We start from the raw sequence: 20064 nt of genomic DNA on the forward strand, positions 1-20064 counted from the left end.
GGTACACTTTATTGAAACTGAATCTTTGACTGTTCAAGAGTTAGCCATTTTTTTTAAAAGCTCAAAGTGATAGTTTATCCAAAAATGAAACTTCTGTCATCATTTACTAACCCTCTAGTCATTTCAAACCTTAATGTCTTTCTTCCTTCCGCAGAACACAAAAGTAGACATTTTGAAGAAAGTTGATAACCGAACAGCACTGGCCCTCATTCCCTATTATATGGACGCAAAAACAGTTGCAAGTGAAAGGGGGCCAGTTAACAACAGTTAACAAAATATCTTCTTTGGTGTTCTGCAGAAAAAGAAAGTCATACAGGTTTGAAATGAGAGGGTGAGTAAACGATGACAGAATTTTCATTTTCGGGTGAACTATCAACAAAAATAACTGTATATACAGTAAAAGAAATTCTGAGACAATCCATAGGCAATGAACAACATACAGTATCTGATTACCCAGTAATATCATTTCATTTCTTTTAGTCATTTAAAAAAGCCTTGATTTGCAGCGTTTCCAAAGTCTGCATTTCTAGCTGAAAAAACTTAATGAAACGCACACCGTGTAGAAAAACACAGCGTAAATCATTCGCGAAACCATGAATGGGACAGACCTGCATTAAATTAGGAAAGGTAAAGATATGCCTTCAACGATCCAGACATATGACAAAAACAAATGTGATGTTGGCGTACTCTATATTTTAAGATGTCAACATTAAAAAGGAAAGGAACATGCATAATAAAGCAATGATTATGAAAATAATGAAACTGATTTGATGTATAAAGAGTCGCTGATTAAACATAATATGTATGCAGAGAACTATTCATAACGTGCAAAATCTTGGTTATGACTCATTTGAAATGGCCGATTCAACTTGATCAGAAAGACGAAGGCATTACTCTCACTGTCTAGAATAAGGCACTTTAAGGATAGGCTTGTATATAAAAGCATTCAACTAAATTAATAACGCAAATTAGCACACCAGTGATAAAAGAAGTGCTCAATAACATAACGAAATACACATGATGCAAAATCGTTGAGATGCAAAGTTCAGGTGAGTGTTAATTACATAGTGTATGCAAAGAAAAAATACATAATTTGAAGTTCGGATATAAATTTTGCGTATTGAAAAAAAATGAAAAGATAGAAAAGATTCATATAGAAAAAGACAAATTTTTTTATTTAAAACTACTACAGTATTTAATCATTAATAGGTCCAATTCAAAATGTGTGGCATTAACTGAAGGTCAAATTCAGAAGACTTGTTTGAGTACTGACATATTTGCATTTATTGTTTGTCTTTAATCTTCTTTACACCATGACAAATATTCTTTCCACAAACAATTTGCATACATAAAATGCTCAAATTCCTCCATCATCTGCACTAGCAACAGTAAACTGAATTTTCCTGTCTAAACTTTCATTTTGATGTACTACCGCGCGAATACGCTAATATATGTGCTGTTTGGCTTGTTTTGCTGCACTAGCCAAAACGCAAGCAGCAGACGTTTTCTCTACCATGGACAGCTCTCTTTAAAAATCGCTCTCTTTGAAATGAGTTTTACACAATACGCTATGAGATAACTGTCCTGTCTGAACTGGTCAGTGTAGTTTTAATACTCTCTGTATTACAAAGTCTCTAAAAGTGTCGGGCTGACAGACTCGCAAAGCGATGCCTGCAGTGAGAAACAGCGGTTGCCCATTCACTGGGCTCCAGACCTGCTCTGCCTCCGACCCCACCAGAGCTTTACCATGCGACACGTTCCACAAAATGGCACTGAGAGGGAGACCCTGCCAGGCTGACATTTAAACCCCAGCATTGTACCCAGCTGTGACCCTGAACCACCCTCGCTCAATGCCTGAGTGTCTGTCTCGTTTCCCTCTCGCTCTCTCCTTTCTATACAAGCCCTAACACACACATACACAAATGAGACGATGTGCAGAGCTTGGAAGAAATGTAGGCTAGACCAACATATGGTACTTATTGTCATCACAGAGAGTCTGAATGATTCATTTCACTGCTGTGGATCGAAAAGGACGCAAAGCATAGACAGGAAGTTACAAACTAAACCAATGGCAGAAAAGAAAGCAGAAAGGTGTTTTAGAGATTAGAATCAATAAAGAAACAATCGTTTATCGATTACACACCGCCACTTACACTCAACGAAATGGCCTTTTCACTTGAGGGACTAAAACCAGTATGTGGGAGGAATGTTTCGTTTGAAGCACTTGTTGTCACACTAGCCATACAGTAACGGTATGACAACCGCACCATTTACTTTACTTTAAATTCATGTTTTAAAACAGAGGCTGCAATTTTCATAACACCAACAGTCTCTTGTGTCAGAGACAGATGATGTAAAATGGCTGCTGGGTGGAGGGTCAATAAAGCTAGTTTGAATCCCGTCAGTTTAAGGCCAACCAGCCCCCTCCGATAAACACCCGTCACCTTCTAAAAGGGAAAAGGCAGGAAGGGAGGCGTAATGAGGGATGGATATAGGTGCCTACACTTCACACGCTATTTGCTTTTCAGCACTCATAAATGAAATCCTCTCAGAAGGCTTTGGAGAGCTGCTTCGGGGGTTGATTGGTGGGGGGGTGCCTGTGCAGACCGGCATCAAACGCTCTTTCCCTGACCAAAAGGTCAGACCGCGGTAAAAGGTTGCCAGAGTCGCAAGTCCGTCTCTTTTATCCGTCCTCTGGAGCCCTTGCTCCAGTGAAAGAGGAGAGAGAGAGTCAGGCTGAGCGTGGTTTGCTCTGTGGCGGCCGCTCCGACATGACATTTCACACCGGGATCCTACACAGTAACTACTGGCATTTGAGTTACTTTAAAAGCAGGCAGACTGGGCTTGCTAATAGCATGGCTTTTTACAAATGGTGGTCGATGTGCATGCTGAAACTGTTATAGAGGGCTCCGACCCCGGGGACTTATTTTAAATTATACTCAAAAATGAAGTGAATACACCCCGGCTCTGACAGAAAACCCTCGCATATGGACACCTTTATCCCTCAGGTTGACACGATCTGAATACTGTACACCACATTAGCACGGTCGGCAACACCTCATTAACACACAGCTGTTTTGCACAGGAAGTTAGGATGCCCTCCATCTGTTGCAAGTGTGGGAGGATATGACGTCTGCTAATGTTGCAAATAATAGCGAAGCACTTTGAAGAGAGGCAACAGGATTTGTTGACCCTCTATCTGCAATGCTACAGAATAAAACACAGGTAGTAAATGTTTCAGCCAAGGATTTTGGCTAGGACACAAAATAACCTATAAATAAAAGAACCTATGCTAGTAGAGGCAATTATTGATATTGTGTTAATACTACACACAATAAATATACAATTATAAATACATGAATACGAAAAATATTATAGAATAAAAATATCATGTCATCATGCCTCATTTATGAAGTGAAGTGAAGTGAAAGTGACCTATTAGTCAGATATGGTGACCCATACCCGAAATGTGACCTCTGCATTTAACCCATCCAGAGTAGTGAACACACGCACAGCAAGTCAAATATTTATAGCCAAATATTTAAAAAAATAAATGCAACAGAATCTATAATGCAAAACAGCTTCCACTAAAAAGCAATGACTTTCATCTCCCGACCGTTGAAAGACCTTTGGAAAAAAGGACACAGAGAGAGAAAGAGAGAGACAGAGACGACACAGGGTTAAGCTTTGAAGTTGTGTGCAGCACTCTTTGGTATTTCAGTATCAATTTATTATCTTGATTTCATTTCATTTTTCATTTTGTGTTATTCCCTCTTTCCCTGCATTAGGAGGACAACATCATTTGCTTTGATGTGTGAGGCAGAATTATCATGGCTTTGCAAAGAACAGGTAAAGAATCTCTCCAGACTGACTCACAAAACCAAAGTATGCCCAGACCAGCTGAAAGTGCAGCGCAACTCGGTAAAGTCCACTCTGCCAAAGTGTGATATCATGAATCATGATCAATTTGTCTGCAACAGCAACCTACAAAAAACATTAAGAGTCCACTCAACGGAGCATCACACGGACTGCACTTGCATTCGCATCTTCAACATTTAAGAGCTGGAACAGTATTGTAGAAATAGATAATAATGCATTTCAATAATAATGACATATGGCCTTATCATTTTTCAATTTTATAAGTTTGCACATTTGATTCACATTCTAGTCCTTGATTCACATCATCTCTTGAATGAGATAACCAAAGGTAAACATATTTGGGCTTGAGCATGAGGCTTCACTCTAAGTGATGTTCTAACCCCCTCCCCAAATTATTTCCATATAATGAAAACTATTCGTCATTCATTAAATATGATTCAATAATGAATAATATTTATTATATACTGTAACAGAAATGAATAGAACTAGAGGTGAGGTTGGGGTGACGGTGAGAGAAGAGTTATCACCGCAAGCAGATGTTTTACATTCTTGCCTTGTGATTGACAGGATTAGGAAAACAAGCTAGTAGAATGCCTTTCATTTGAAGAGCACTTTTCACATTACACACTGTTCCAAAATTTCCAAAAAATGCCTTACAAATGATCCAGTGAGCAAGCCAGCTATGACAGTGGAAAACCTCCCTATGATTTTCAAGTGGATGGGGAAGAAGCCTTGGAAGGACCTAAGTTTATAATTTTTTGACAAAAGCAACAAACAAATACATTTAAGAGACACCCCAAAATGGTCAACAAGAATAACCAAAAGTTATACGATTATTTCTTGTTGAAAACTTCAATAATCACACACAACACAATGAAAAACACCCATATAAATACTGACACTCTCCTTGCACAATAGAAACCCACAGAGGCCTATTGTGCATTCCTTTGACCTTCTGCTACTGAATCAATAATAATCTGATCATACAACCGATTAGATTGAGGTGATCTTTAAGGCTAGCTTTAATCTCTGCAGTTGTGATCATCCTCACACACATACACAGCAAACTGATGTTCGATCTAACCACAAATGAATCTCCACATTATAGTGCAGCGTCGGCTGAGCCACAGCTGAAAGCCACCATTAGGGCTAAAGTGGATCTTCATTTGTGCCACCGTGCAGTGGACACGAAGGCCATATTTGTTGGCCTCCAGTATAACAAATATTTGTGTTGCCATAGTGATCCTGACTTATCTGTTCCATTCTATCTGGCCGATTAACACCTTCAAGGTCATTCTAATGAGGCTGTGGAACACTGGAATGTATCGAATATTTCTTTGATATATACCGCATTTACATTTCATTACGTTCATGCATTTGGCAGATGCTTTTATCCAAAGTGACTTATAGTATGCTCACGGTACACATTTTATCTGTCCATGCATTAGCGTTTTATCTGCTTTTGAAATATTTTTTTAATTAAAATGTTTAACATCAAATGTTTCTGATGAACACCATCACATGAAAAAAAACGACACAGAATATTATTTTTATCCTAATTTACACTCAACCAGCATCACACTGCTGCAATAAAATATGCAGCAAAAGAGAAAGAATAAGTAAAAACGAGCCAACAATATTGTGTAAATGTCTAGGGCAGGGGTCGGCAACCTTTTTGACATGGCGTGCCGTTTAATTTCTTTCTTGGTTATCACTGTGCCGTATCAACAAATGTATCTCAATATAATTATTTAGTATATGTAATCTGCTTACCGTAACATTAGAATCATTTTTGAAGAACAATTCTATTTTTGAGGAAAAAGCATAATGCATTGAATAGGGCCTATACCATAATGCATTGAATAGGGCCTATAAGAAATGGTGATCAATCAAATTGTTTGATAACAGTTGTATTATCTTATCTAAGATGAGTTAATGTTGTGGAAGTATTTTTAATTGTTAATAATGTAGTTTACTAATAATAACAAATAAAACCTTTATTTTTTTCTGTGACGGTACACACACACCAGCTGCGTCATGTGGTGTCTGGTGGTGGCGCTCCGCTACAGATCTGGACTCAGCTCAAAACCCTGCCGCACCACAGAGCGCCACACACATAAATACTGTACATGTAGGCTAATCTGTCAAAATGATCTTTTTTGTACAAATAAACTTCATCATAGAGACTTCAAGATACAGTATATTTATCTTTTTGGGAATAACGGAAAAAAAACAGCGCATTAAAACAAAAAGCCTTATTTGTTACTCAATTCTACCACATTAATAGCAGACACAGAATAGCAATAACGGATTTACCAACGTGATATAAAGCCTATTGATTAAATAATGTTCATATACCACATATTGTTTAGTAAAAATAACGTAAAAATATGTTACAATTGGTCCAACTTGCACCAGGAGTACTTTGAACTTGAGCTTGCGCATGCAGAATGTACGTGTCCAGTGTGCGATACCTGTGAGCTGGATGCGACATGGCGCATTGTGTCTCATGTGCGACACTCTTTACAGTACATTTGAAGGCTAATAATATTATCAAGAACATACCTGTTGTTCTTTAAATTCGTGAACGGGTTGGGATGCTTGCCAAGCTCTTGGTCTGCGTGTTTAAAACATTTACAGGCAGATTTTGTTTTGCTGCATCGCGCCTCTTATCTCAGTGATTTTATCATGTTTAGTTTCAAAGTAAGGTTGGTAAATGGCATACCACACTGAGTGCATACAGACTGTTAAAAGATTTAAACGACTGTGCAGCACAATTTCCTAGATCAGCACCTGCTGTGCGCCAACTGTATGAGCGCTCATGCCTGACATGACAACTATAACCCAACTTGATTATAAGGATTACTACGTAGTTTGTCGTAGGAACTTGAACTGGGCTTAAACATTTTCATAAACTAAACAAATAATATTAATTTTGGAATTAATATAACAATTAACTGCATGTGCTTGGCGTGCCATTGATTTCCTTTCAGCGTGCCAATAGTGGCACGTGTGCCTTAGGTTGGTATGTCCCTGGTCTAGGGTATGTTTTTCTCTCTCTTTCTCAGAGTATTCCTCACACTGTAAAATATCTGATACACGCGCTACTCTGAAAAGCTTCTTAATGAGTGTAAGTGTGAACGGGGAATGTTACGGAAACCTCCATTTACATATCACAACAGAAACACCAACATGTCTCCCAAAAGACTTCTCAACTGCTGCGGTAAAAGATCAGTTATATTATATCTGTTATATTAACTGCTACCTGTGTTTAGAAATTTCACTCCAGAACTCATCCAAAACGGTTTCAACAAAAATTCTGTATGTATGCCTATACAGCACTTATTTACTATAATTTGTTATTTATGTTTGTTATTTACCATGCTAACCTTTTACCAAGAAAATACATTTAAATAACATTAAGATACACTAATGTTACTTAAAAAAAAAAAATATATATATTGTTTTAAGAAGTACCTAAAAAAACCAGTGTCAAAACCTGTCTTCTTACATGCAATGGTAACCATAATGATCATTTACAAGTTGAAATCAAATCTGTGGTCAGCTTCCAGCCTTACACTTTTTTCTTTCCATGCAATCATTTCACTCAAATATATGTCACAATACGGAAAGAAAACCATTGCAACATATGTTTCACGCTGACTTCAACTTTTTGTTTACTGAAATGTTCACATGTAGTCCAAAACTACAGCAGGCAGAGACATGCAAGGAAGGCCTGGTTAAGAATATCATCTGAGAATGGGCACTTCCTATTCTTACACCTGCATGCTCAGTCTTGACAACAGATTCCTCTCTATGACATGCCGTAGTATCATATGCTAATGTTTATTTCACTGCATCGAATTCTATTCTCTTGTAGGGTGGGGGCTGGGATAGAGAGAACGGGAGGATATCAGAGGTTTTGCTCAATTCGGGAAAGCCTGATGCATATGAACTACCCACATTTTTTTTTGTCATCTGTGATGTTTCTTTGAAAAGCTACTGTAGCATGTGCACCTAAAACACAATACATATCCCTATATATGCAATATTTGATGCAATTTACAATAGCTGTAAGTCCTTATAATAACAGACGTTTTATGTTCATTTTGATCTCGATTTCTTTCTTTCCTCTTTTCCTGTTTGTTATTGTATTTATGGTTAGAGTATCCCTTGTTACCAGCCAAGCTCCCACAACACAAAATTTGCATTTAAATAGCCGACATAGTTAAATTAAGGTGAAATAACTGAAAGTAAATAAGCAGACAGAGTTTACAAGCATCTTACCAAGACCATTCTATTAAAAACAAGCATGAAGACACACTTCATTTTCTCAATAAAAGTACACACACAGACATACCGTGATCCCTCTCTCTCACTCACACAGACACAGACACACACACGCGCAAACATGAAGGAATCGCAGTTGAGATTGGTACCTGTCAAAGATGATTTTCTGCTCTTTCCCGCATTATCAGTTGAAGTGGTGCTTGGAGAATTCAGCTGCTAATGGCTGCTACCATGCGTAAACAATTCCTCGGAAATGTGCACATTTATTCACAAACTCAGTCAGTTGGACCATTTGACAGCGTTCGCTTCCTGCTAATTTGACATTAAAGCGGTCAATAGCAGTGGCTCATTCACAATTTCACACACAATCTTTCTTCTACCTGCTCTTCATCCATCACAACTCATCATATGTTTTTGTTATTGGTATACACTAAAGGCCTGTTTTTTAAATAAATGTATTTAAAAAAAAGTTGTGACATATTCATCAACAGTTCAGAACCTTCTGTTTTATCAACTTACAAAAGCACAAAGATTTAGTGCTGCTTTTTTATTTTTAATTCACACACCCTCCATTTACATAAATTGCTGATAATGCAATGCAGTTATTTTTCTGTAATCCAACACACCACAGGAGCAAAAGTATCATCCTGAGGTATTCGAATGAAATCTCCACAGAGCAACATAAAATGAATGCCGGTTTTGGCCGATGATGGACTGGGCTCTTTTTTGGATAGTTCTTTTTAAATCTCTTTCATCACCTCTCTACACCTGGATGTCTCCCACTCTTCCCACCAACTGCTAGAAAAGGACTGTTGCCGAGTTACCGATAGGCCGGTGCAGCTGACATCGAGTGTCTGGGATTTAGTCGCTATGGAAACCCCCATCATAGCTGACGTGGGGTGGCAGTCACTGTCGCTATGACAACTGGGCCAGCTGACATACAGGTGGTCAGGGGGCGGGTGATATCACCAGGTGTTGTATGCCCTCAGTGACCCCTGGCAGTGATCGGAGGAGGAAAAAAGGTCAGGCTTTTCCTATTCCTTTTTCACTTTCTCTCTCATACAATCTTCATCCCTTCCTATTTTCCATTCCTTTTTATGTTTCATTTTTTTTGTATGTAACAGTCTTTCTCCCCCATCTCGCTCTCTTTCTGTCCTTTAATCAGGGAGGGAGCTATAAAGAGGTTCATCTTTTTACAGAGAGAAGGATATGATATACTGGCCAGCAAATGAGTTCATTAAAACATTAATCAACACATTTATCAACTATCAACTGAAGAAAAAAATCCCCCCTCTCTCCCTCGTGCCTGCTTCCAACTCGAACTCTCCAACTGTCTCTCTCACCATCCAACCCTTGCACCCTCCTCTCTATTTCCATGTATGCAATATATTAATATGATATAACATTTTACAGTCTCTTTCTAATGGGTTTTGTGTGGTTATAAAAAATATGCCTAGGTGCAAAAATGCCTGGAGTAAAAACACAAAATGCGCTTTGCTTCTCCAGTAGCCTACCCAGTACACTAGTACAAGACTAGAGTTCTACATGCACATACAGTGTGACATTCAGACATCACATCAAATAATCATGTCTTCATATTAAATGTTTCATGTGCCCACATGGAGGTACGACCTGTGGAAGGCCTATCGATCCTCTCTCCTTATCTATCTGACATTTAACAGTCACATCTACTGTCATATCAGATTTCTAAGCGATTCTGTCCTTACTTTAGGAGAAATGTAGTGAGAGAGAGAGAAAGCATTTCAGTCATGCATGAAGTGAAAGCAGAAGAATCCTAGGACTTGATTGGCCCCCATGGGAAGACTTTTCTATTCTTTTCTTTCCCATGCTTTTTCCTATAAATATCCTTTTTTCCCCTGTCTTATCCTTTATTCGTTTCGTTTCTTTTCTTTTTTCTACCTCCTTTCTATTCATGTCATTCTCCTTTACTCCTTTTTATCTCTTCAACATGTATATCCATCTTTTTCAACTTATCCCTCTCAATCCACCTACTCGCACACACATTTCTATCCACGGCTCTGCATGCCCTTTTTTATTTCGTGCAGGAGCTGTGATTTCAGCTTCATCTGATCACATTCACACAGCCGAGATAATTTCTCTTTCCCTTCCTGCTGAGAGTCTTGCTCCCCCACCGACCCCTTCCGAGCAGTCGTGATTAAGGCTAATTACCAACAAAACGGGCCAACACGACAAACTTTAGACAGCAGCCCAGAACTCATATAGCACAGTGAACCGACTACTAGAGGTGTGTTTAGAGAGTGAGAGAGGGAGGAAATTAGAAAGAGAGGACTACTAAATGAGTAGAATCATCTTCATTGTGTTGTAATGAGTGTTCTGGGTTAAACAGGCTGAGCCACTTTACTTGCACTACACCACAAAAATCCTTGCTGATAAATGTGATAAAGAAGGGTCAACATGAATGTTAAACACAACCAGAATCTCAATTGCATTCTTAACTACTCTTCAATTCATTGTGATATGTTTTCAGAACTGCATAATATAGTTTGACGGGTGATCATATTTCTCAAACATAAAAGATATTTTTTTGAATGTCAAATGACAATAATGCAACCACCGAAGGTTCACTCTGCAACACTTTTGACTATTGCAGTGGATTAAATGATGATGAATTAGTACAAAAAAGCTTATATTAAACTTATTTTGTGATGTCGCGCTAGATGTTTTCTCCTCTTTTCTTGTTTGTGACACACACACACACTGAGGTCTCGTGGTCACATTTTCTATTGGAAAGCAAATTTAGACCAGGTTCATAAAAGCTGCCGGCACATCAATACCCTACTTGATTACATTCTCACCTCCACTGAGAGGCCTTGATGAATATTTATCAATGTGAATGCACGCTCACCCTCCCCTTTCATCGCATCCGTCCACCGCCCCTCAAAACCTTCTTCACTTAATTTCTTTATGAATATTAAAGGTTGCATTATGTTAGCTCACAGACTGACAGCACTCGAGCAAATCCTGTAATTGTCTTAGCGAGATGGCTGCATCTCGTGCTTAATTTGTCAAAAAACACGCATCCTTTTATTTATTTACCATCTCTTTCTATTGTTGCGTTTGTCTTATGTTGGCATGGAGACAACTCTAAGTGGCTCGGAAAACAATTTGTGGAGGTGGGAGGACGGGTTATCAAAGTGCTGCTTTCAATAGGAATGTCTGACATTAATTCTTGGCAAACAATCAATGCCTGCGTTTTCATGTAATGGGAACATCATGGAAAACAGCAGAGGGAAGGAAACTTGAAAATTAAAAAGATCCGTCTCAGGGATTGTGTAAAAAGACACGAGAAGCGAAAGATTGCTCACGTTTGACATCGTATGCATTCGAATCATCACAAATGTACACGGAGTACATGATTACATATAAGTCACAATGTCATTTAAAATATGTCGCTACAATATAGGCTATATGTAAAGTGCTTCATGCAAATGGTTAACTTTCATGTTCTGCGGACATTTTAAATACATAATTTCACTCAGAATAATGTGCATAAATTCAAGGACAAGTGCAAACTACATTAGCATTGTCATTATGAAAACGCAATGTCTATCTAAAGACTAATTAAAACCAATTAATCCCATTGTATTAATGTAATATGCTTTTCATCATTTACAGACGTGAACTTTCTTTGACTCCCTTATAGGCAAAGCAGTGATGTGATACATCATTAGTCTTCAACAACGTTCAAAATATATTAAAACACATTGCCACATTGTCTCTCTAAAATCTAAAATAATGCTGTTCTGAAGCAGTGCTTGTGTGCTGGTGTCCCTGTATATTGTACTAGTATACATTTACTTGACAAGGAAAGAGACCTAAGATATTAAATATTGCTTTCAGAAATAAAATATAAAAATTAAGTGCTTAAAGCGAGCAAAAACATCAGCAGGTGAGTTAAGTACAAAATACTTGAATAATGAGGTAAAACTCAATTCAGGTTTATTTTCATTACCCAACTGGCAGATATTTTTAGGTCACTTTTCTTGTCGAGTGAATGTATCTTGATTCAAGAATTTGTAGATATTTGTATTGCAATACAAGACAAAATGGAGAAAAAAATCTGGTCTGGCCATTCAGACTAATTTTTTTCCATGTGCCTAATTTTAATCAGGTAAACCTTGTTTTTTATTTTGAAATGACAAATATATATATTTGCCTGTCTGTCTTAAGAAAGAATAACATTTTTGTTATTTTTACACTGTCACTGAAACAAAATTGTCACTGAAATCTCAGGATGAAAAAAATCCCACTGTATCGTGGTCAATGCATATATATTTCTACCTACTACATCAACATAGTTTTCAAGCAATCCTTAATAGGCTGCCAGGCCAGCACAGTACCAATAAAACAACACATATCAAATGTCCTTCCCTAAGAACAGTCTCAATACTCAGCGTTCCCTTAAAATCTCAAATCAATGCAAGCATATCTCTGATTTGTCAGATTACCCCAAAAGCAAAACAAAGTGAACAGTTTCCAATCTAAGTTATTAAACTACCCCTGTGATATATCACCAGGAAGTACTGCTTACGTAAACTGGTTTTGTGTTTCATGTGGAACAGCACTTTTAATCATTTCAGTTGAAAGTATCCAGTGAAATGACCAAATGTTTCTGTGTTAGGCAATAGTCTCTAAACATCTCTGTCCATGTATTTGATTGAGATAACTAATAACCATCTGTCTCTCTCTCTCTCTCTCTCTCTCTCTCTCTCTCTCTCTCTCTCTCTCTCTCTCTGCTGTGTGGCCATTTTGATTGACAGAGCATACTTGGCATGTAGCCTATGCAGCAGACAGAGAATTGAATCAGTGACAGAGAGACCCGCTTAGCTCTATTTAATGGCAATCACAGACACACACAGGCTCATTTACACGTCTACAAACACACGCACACACACACGCACACACACGGGAACACACACACATATATAAAGAGTGCACAATCACTGTAAGAGTTACAATGATAAAACCTAATTCATTTGGGTGAAATGGGAGAAATGCTCTTTTAGATGGTATTTTTTACCATATTTAAGAGTTAATATTTGCCATTTAAGAGTTGTCTTAACATGTTTATCCATTCCAATATTCTACAAGTATAAAGCATGGCACACTAACAAAAGTTTAAAAAGTACTATGCTATTATTATGTGTTTTGGACATGTACTATTGAAATGTCAAAGCATTTATTAAAGTACCTTGGAGTACCATATTATTCTATATACCATGTAAAACCATAGTATATAAATATGGTAATAATTCTGTAACACGGTTTATATCAATAATGTACAGGACATACCAAAGTTCTAAATTTCAGGGTCCCTTACTCATCTTTTTATATATTTTCCTAATTTTAGACTAATTGTAATCTTAGCAAGACAATGTAATAACATTGGAATTATGTTATGATTTTAAAAAATTAAAACAAAATTATACTACGATACATTTTGGCATCTTAAAGTAGCCACATTTTGCCCACAATTTGTACTCATGGGATTTTAACAGCCAGCTTCTTGAGGTCTCACCCTGGGATGCTTTTTTATTGAATTATCTTTTCTTGGCTCTTATTGCCTGACATTCTTCAACATTCAGTCCAAGCCATGCATTTTAAAAACATTTTCAAATGTTTTCTAATGAAGTACACACACACGACAAATGTAAATCATACATTTGTCGAACACTTCAGATTAAATGATTTTGAAGATCATGAGAAACATTTCAGTCAAGTGACCCTTAACTTGAACAGAAGTCCCTCTGTACAGTGCCTACATATCATTCTCAAAAATATACAATTCAAATACTATAAAAGCTTTAAAATGTTATGAGCTTTTGCCCCGGATTTTGTTTCCAAAATCATGGCTAGTGGAAGAAATCATTCTATTTGAGCAATTTAATGGTATTCTGTAGTTCTTAGTTCATTTCCATCTCCCATCAGACCTGTGATTATGTGGGAGGCCAGACTTTTACCTGTTAGGTAACAACTACTCATAAGTGCTATGAGTTGTGCTGTATTTAGCATTTACTTGACAACCACAAATGTACCACTAGCACATCAAAGTACATTTACATAAAGAGAATAAGACTCCACATTAATAATCGGAACTTTCTTCGCAATTTGATTTTAGTGATCATTTTTTGTAGTATTCCATGACATTTCATATACTGTACTTGAGCATTTATAAATGACTGCTCAGTTAGGGGGCTGATCTGCCAGTGAAAAGGGGGCTGATCTGCCAGTGAAAATGGAGTTGCGCTGTGGGAAAGAAGAATATCATCATTGGTGAGAGGAAGAGAGAAGAGAAAGACTCCTTTCCTCTGACTTACATCACTCAGTCCAGCCTCAAGAATCTGTAGACCGCTTTCCTTCTCCAGCTGCCCTTTCTGCTCAACTGTTAAAGAGAAAAAGGGAGGAGTCTGTAAGAGGACATCACAGTGTACAGCTGTGTAGTGTGTGGCACGAACATTTGAGCTCATCAGAATGCGTGCAGAGTTTCCTGTATGTGAGACATTTAAAATGACTTCTCATTTCAAGAGCTGTGCCAGAAATAAAATGATTAAAGGTACTGTAACGTAAGATATAAACTGTACCAAACGCATAACCTTGAAGCTTGTTGTTAATATAAACGCTATCTTATAAATTAGACCCAACGAAATAACGTCATGCAGTGCCATTTAGCACCATCCTCAAACAGGAAGGGTGCTGAAACCATACCAAACATATCAATGTGTAGCAGCTAAAACAAATAACTGACAATAAGTGTGTATTTAAAAGGCTCATGCAAAAAATATCGAAACATTCATTTGCTGATAACAGCTTGTTTGCAATGGAGCAATCCTCTCAAGAGGATCAGAGATCGGGGTTCAGGTGATTTAATTTTCCTTTGAAAATTTCTCTGAACAATAAAATCAATGGTACTTTTCGTTGAATGTTATGACTTGTTTATGCAAATTTTCCTAGGGACGGGAGGTTTGCTATTGTTTTTAAATGTGAAGTTGCTGTGTTGGAAGCATTAGTGAATTTATCTCCATCTAATCAAGTATTTCCAGTTCATGGGGTGATGTTTTAAATTGACACCTACTCGTGTGTGCAAATTCTCTTAACTTTATTCTCTCAACTATTGCCATCAGCAAACATTCCGAAAACAGTGAACAAGCATAATGTGTTAAGTATTATTGGCTATATTGAAATTTGGCCTGCTGTAATGTTGGTTTGCTAACAGCCCAAACAAACCAATTCAAGCAATACCTGACCCACTAAATTGCCTGTTTGTCTGTAACAGTTTGCTGTCTCCTCCACACAAACCCACCACAAATCAGCATGAAGGTCAGTAGTATAGCTGTATTAAGGTTAACATCAGCCAACAGCAAAGTTCACCAGTCTTTATACTTTATACCGGAAAACATACATAGTAAACTGTTATAATATATGAATTAAAGGTACACTCTTAGAAGAGATTGAACCTTTAGAGTTAGAAAAAGAACTTTAAAGTTCAAATATGAACTTCTAATAATTAAAAAGGTTCAAAGTTGAACTTATAAGTTCTATAAGTAACCTGTGTTATTTGGTATACTGTTTTTAGAACCTCTGTTGTGGCAAAAGGGTTCAAATTAGAACCTGGCCTGTTACCAAGGTTCCTTTTTGAACCTTTTCTGAGATGGACTAGATTTTGTGCTGTTTAGTTGTTCATGTTATTATTATCCTTATTAATATCATTTTATTATAATAATTTTAGCCTACTTTAGTTTACATTTACATTAGTCATATTTAAAGATTAATATATAAAAAATTTAAATACACAAACAATTTGAGAGGTGGACACCACCATCTCAAACAATAAAACACAGAGAAAAACATCTCCAATCGTTTTAACTTATTTCGAACATCAAAAATGACGTAGACTTGTGAGTTCAACTACGTTCAAGCAATGCTTCTTCCCAAATACTACTTGGAAATAACATCGGAAACTGCGCTCATAGTCGGCCATACGATTTATGATCTCAGTGCAGATCAATCAAGCACGAGGGCAGGGAGACGCGTTACATGATCCAAAATGCTTGCAAACTTAGCACGGAGCTAACTTATGCGAAACGTTAAGAAACTGGAAAGTATTTGACTGGAACGCTACGAGGTCGGAAGTGGGATATTTCAACTCGACTTCACCTCGAACGAAGTCTTGCGTTCAAATGTCTCGCGCCCGTGGCCCAGCTCAAAAAAAACGTTACAAACTCTGCTGCGCGAGCGCAGGAACTGGGATGAAATGCGCGAATATCTGAGGTAAGACTTAACAAAATTACTAATTGACCTTTATGAAAAGATGAAAATAAAACAAAAGAAATGTGACATGGTTACTGAACATTAAAATACAGACTAAAGCTCTGTTAGTTAACCGATTTCAAAGTGACCTTTTTTCTATTTAGGACAGTGTAAAAGTTATAAAGAGAGATGTATAGTGCTACAAAGGCAACATTTGTGTTAATTATTTCACCCCTTCACTTTCTTTTAAGTAGAGAAAAAGATAAACATATATCACTGAAAGGGGAAAGATGCTAAGACGCAGGTGACAACGCACATGAAAAATGGATGAAGAGCATTTCTAGCAACCAAATATGTACAACAATCAGAGCGTAAGTACTGAATGTTAATGAAGATTCATGTGTTTAACATTAAAAAAAATTTGCTTTCTTATTGAACAGCCAAAGTTGGTAACTGTAGTCTGCAAGGCACAACAAGCAGAAATAAACAGTCTGTTTATTTAGGTAAACATGTGCTGATTTAGTGACTATTATCATTTATTCTGTCAAGTAATGAACTAAACTTCATAACATATTAATATGTTAATACATTCTGTGTCGGTCATCTACATTAAGTCAACAGTAGTCTGTCTTAAAGGGATACTTAACCCAAAATAAATGAATTCTGTCATCATTTACTCACCCTCGGATTCTTCCAAACATGTATACATTTCTTTGTTTTGTTGAACATACAGGAAGATATTTGGAAGAATGTCGGATCTCATCCCCCATTTACTGCCATAGGGAAAATAAATACTATGGGAGTCAGTAGGGGATGAGATCTGACATTCTTCCAAATATCTTCCAGCAGAACAAAGAAATGTATACAGGTTTGGAACAATCAGAGGGTGAGTAATTGATGAGAGAATTTTCATTTTTGGGTGAAGTACTGTATCCCTTTAAGTATGAATGTTTGTTTAATCTTAATTATGATTATTTACATGACAAGACTGAATATTTAGCTGAAACCAATGATTTCTTGATCAAGTTTACTGTGGTATATTACTGTATAGCTTTTAATCATTCAGTGTGTTTTCTGTTGAATTGGTGGTTTTCCAGATGTGTCTCTCTACTGTCATGTTGCCATTAATGTGGAACCCTCTAAGGAACTAAGGAGTCAAAAGCCTACATAATTTTAATGAACGGATAATCCTTCATCTCCATTTATGCCTAACCACAAGGAACATGCTACAGGTAATGTTTAATCTAAATTGATAAATGCATAATCTGTGAATAATACATTTTATTGAGAAAGCCTTGTGGCCTTAAGGAGTACTGCAGAGGACACAACATAACACAAATGAGTTTCACTGATCTGTGGTGTTCTGTTTCCAGAGCTGTGTCCACCCATGTTATGCATTTGTGCCTTCTCCTGCTCTGCACTTTTAAAGCCCACTGTATGGAATGTAAACATCATGTCTGAGTAAGAGATCTGAGTAAACTGGTCTGCTATTCTGTATTAATATAAAGGTATATTTAAATGAACATTTTGTATTTAGTAGGCCACCATACACTGGTTTGGCTGTGCTGCAGAATTTGTCCATGCACGACGCTGAGCAAGTTTTCCTCAATGATCTGGATTACCATCACAGGTAAATAACATATTATTTATATTCAGGTTTCTTGCCTCTATATCTATTCAGTATTTTTGGTCAGTTTTAAGGGGATGTATTTATTATAGTTCTTGAAACAATGATGCTAAAACATCAAAATAAAATGTGTCCAAATCTTTGGGCAATACACAATAACAGCAATATGAACATGAATGACTGATCCTTATCATTACCTCAGGCTGTGGCATCTTGATGTTTACTGATGATACATATCCCTCTACTGTGATCTGTGTGAGATATCGTTAAGATCTAAATCTAAAATTACAGAGTTGAAGATGTTAAAGTTAATTGTTAGTTTATTAATTTGTCTGTTTTTCTTTCTCTCAGGTGTCAGTGAAGCCTACATCAGTGCAGTGTGGCAGCTGATGGGCAAAAGGTAACTTCTAAATGTTTTTTATTGGTTTTTTTTAGTGTTGTATTTGTATTACTTATTATTGCACTTTTTCAAAAACAGACTGTGGTCCTGTCACCCTGCAGTACTGAAGGATCATACACCTGGGATTTACACAGCTCTGCACTGCACACATCAGTTAATGGACTTTCTCTCTGTTTATGGCTGATGTTAGGAAGAATGTTACTGACTGACAAATTCACCGTTCACTTACATACAAAAACACTAGTCAAAAAGCTAAGGAAAGACAGTCAGGAGGGTTTGGAATATGATGGTGAGTAATCATGATCAAATATGATCACATATTAAAGATTAAAATGGGCATTTTTGTTTGTTTAAATAAATTTATGCAGTGAGGTGGGCGTGCTTTATTTCATAATTATTTTACATTGTTAATGTTATACATACCATCATTTTTTAACCTTTTCTTCTTAGAGTGTAGTGTAATTTTTTTTACTGAAGCATCATCAGACATAAGAATTCTTTTTTAATTTCCAGACGTCTGCCAGTGGTAAGACAAACAGGCTATTTTATTCAATATCATGCCATTTGCAAAGTCGGTTGGTTGGGCAAACAGACAAAGAAATCTTTTGATAGCACGCACAACTAGGGTGACCACCTGTCCCGCTTTGCGTTGTACCGCACAGCATTTTCACCCCTTGTCCCACACATCGCATCTTGAGAAAATATCCCACATTTTCATCAGTCTGTTGGTTTTTAGCTGTCACATTAACAAACGCGTTCTTAAACCCGAAACACACATGAGAAGCTTATTTGCGCCATTGTTTATTTAACTATTCAACAGGTGCACACCAGTGTCCAATGAGCTCATACAAACGCAACTAATTTTTAAAGGGGTGCTGCAACGGTGTGTCATGCATTCTGACTTCTTCACAATGTTGAACGTGCTGTCTTCTGATGCTTAACTGTCACAGTCCTAACTTCTTGTTTATGAATTCCTAGTCGTGTGGCAGGATCGGGACAGAGCCCTTAGGTTTTATGTGAGAAAACCATGAGTTGTTTGTTTTTAATTCTCATGTGTTTTCTCGTGTCCTGTCATTGGCCCCGCCCCTCTCGTCTCATGTATTGCTCTCCTCCCGTGTCTCATGTTCCCCACCTGCCTTCGTTAATTATCCCTCGTTTGTCTCTCCTTTAAAATGCCCTCTTGTCTCATTGTCTTGTTGCTCATGTATTGCGTTCAGTATATTCTTGTACCTTGATCATGTTCTTGTACTCTTGCTCATGCTGTTACCCATGGTCCTGTTCCTCGCCTTGTTCGTATCTTGTGAGTTTTGTGTTTTGCCATAACCTGCCTTAGTTACCCTGCCATGTTTTTGTAAGACGTTGTGTCGTGTGATATTTTAGTTTAGTTTGTCCTGCTGTTTTTACCCCATCGAGGGAAGTGTTTTGTTTTCAGTGTTTTCATTTATATTAGTCGTGTCCTCGTTACCCCCTCGTGGGTGTTTTTGTTTGTTTAGTTATTTAATAAATATTATCTGTTAACCCCTTCACTGCCATTGCCTGCATTTGGGTTCTTTCCATGTTCCTGTGATTTACAGTACGT

The 20064-nt window shown here is 37.3% G+C and overlaps 1 protein-coding gene across 2 annotated transcripts in view; it reads right to left on the reverse strand.

The window, feature by feature from the left end:
* Positions 1-20064, reverse strand: part of ptprn2 (protein tyrosine phosphatase receptor type N2) — a 158285-nt gene that overhangs the window by 44047 nt on the left and 94174 nt on the right. For both annotated transcript variants that reach the window (XM_057324265.1, XM_057323437.1), the window contains exon 12: positions 14529-14593. In XM_057324265.1, coding sequence (XP_057180248.1) covers positions 14529-14593 — 65 coding nt within the window. The remainder of the gene's footprint in view (positions 1-14528; positions 14594-20064) is intronic.

This window comes from Triplophysa rosa, linkage group LG1 (genome assembly GCF_024868665.1).
Source record: "Triplophysa rosa linkage group LG1, Trosa_1v2, whole genome shotgun sequence".
Classification (NCBI taxonomy): domain Eukaryota; kingdom Metazoa; phylum Chordata; class Actinopteri; order Cypriniformes; family Nemacheilidae; genus Triplophysa; species Triplophysa rosa.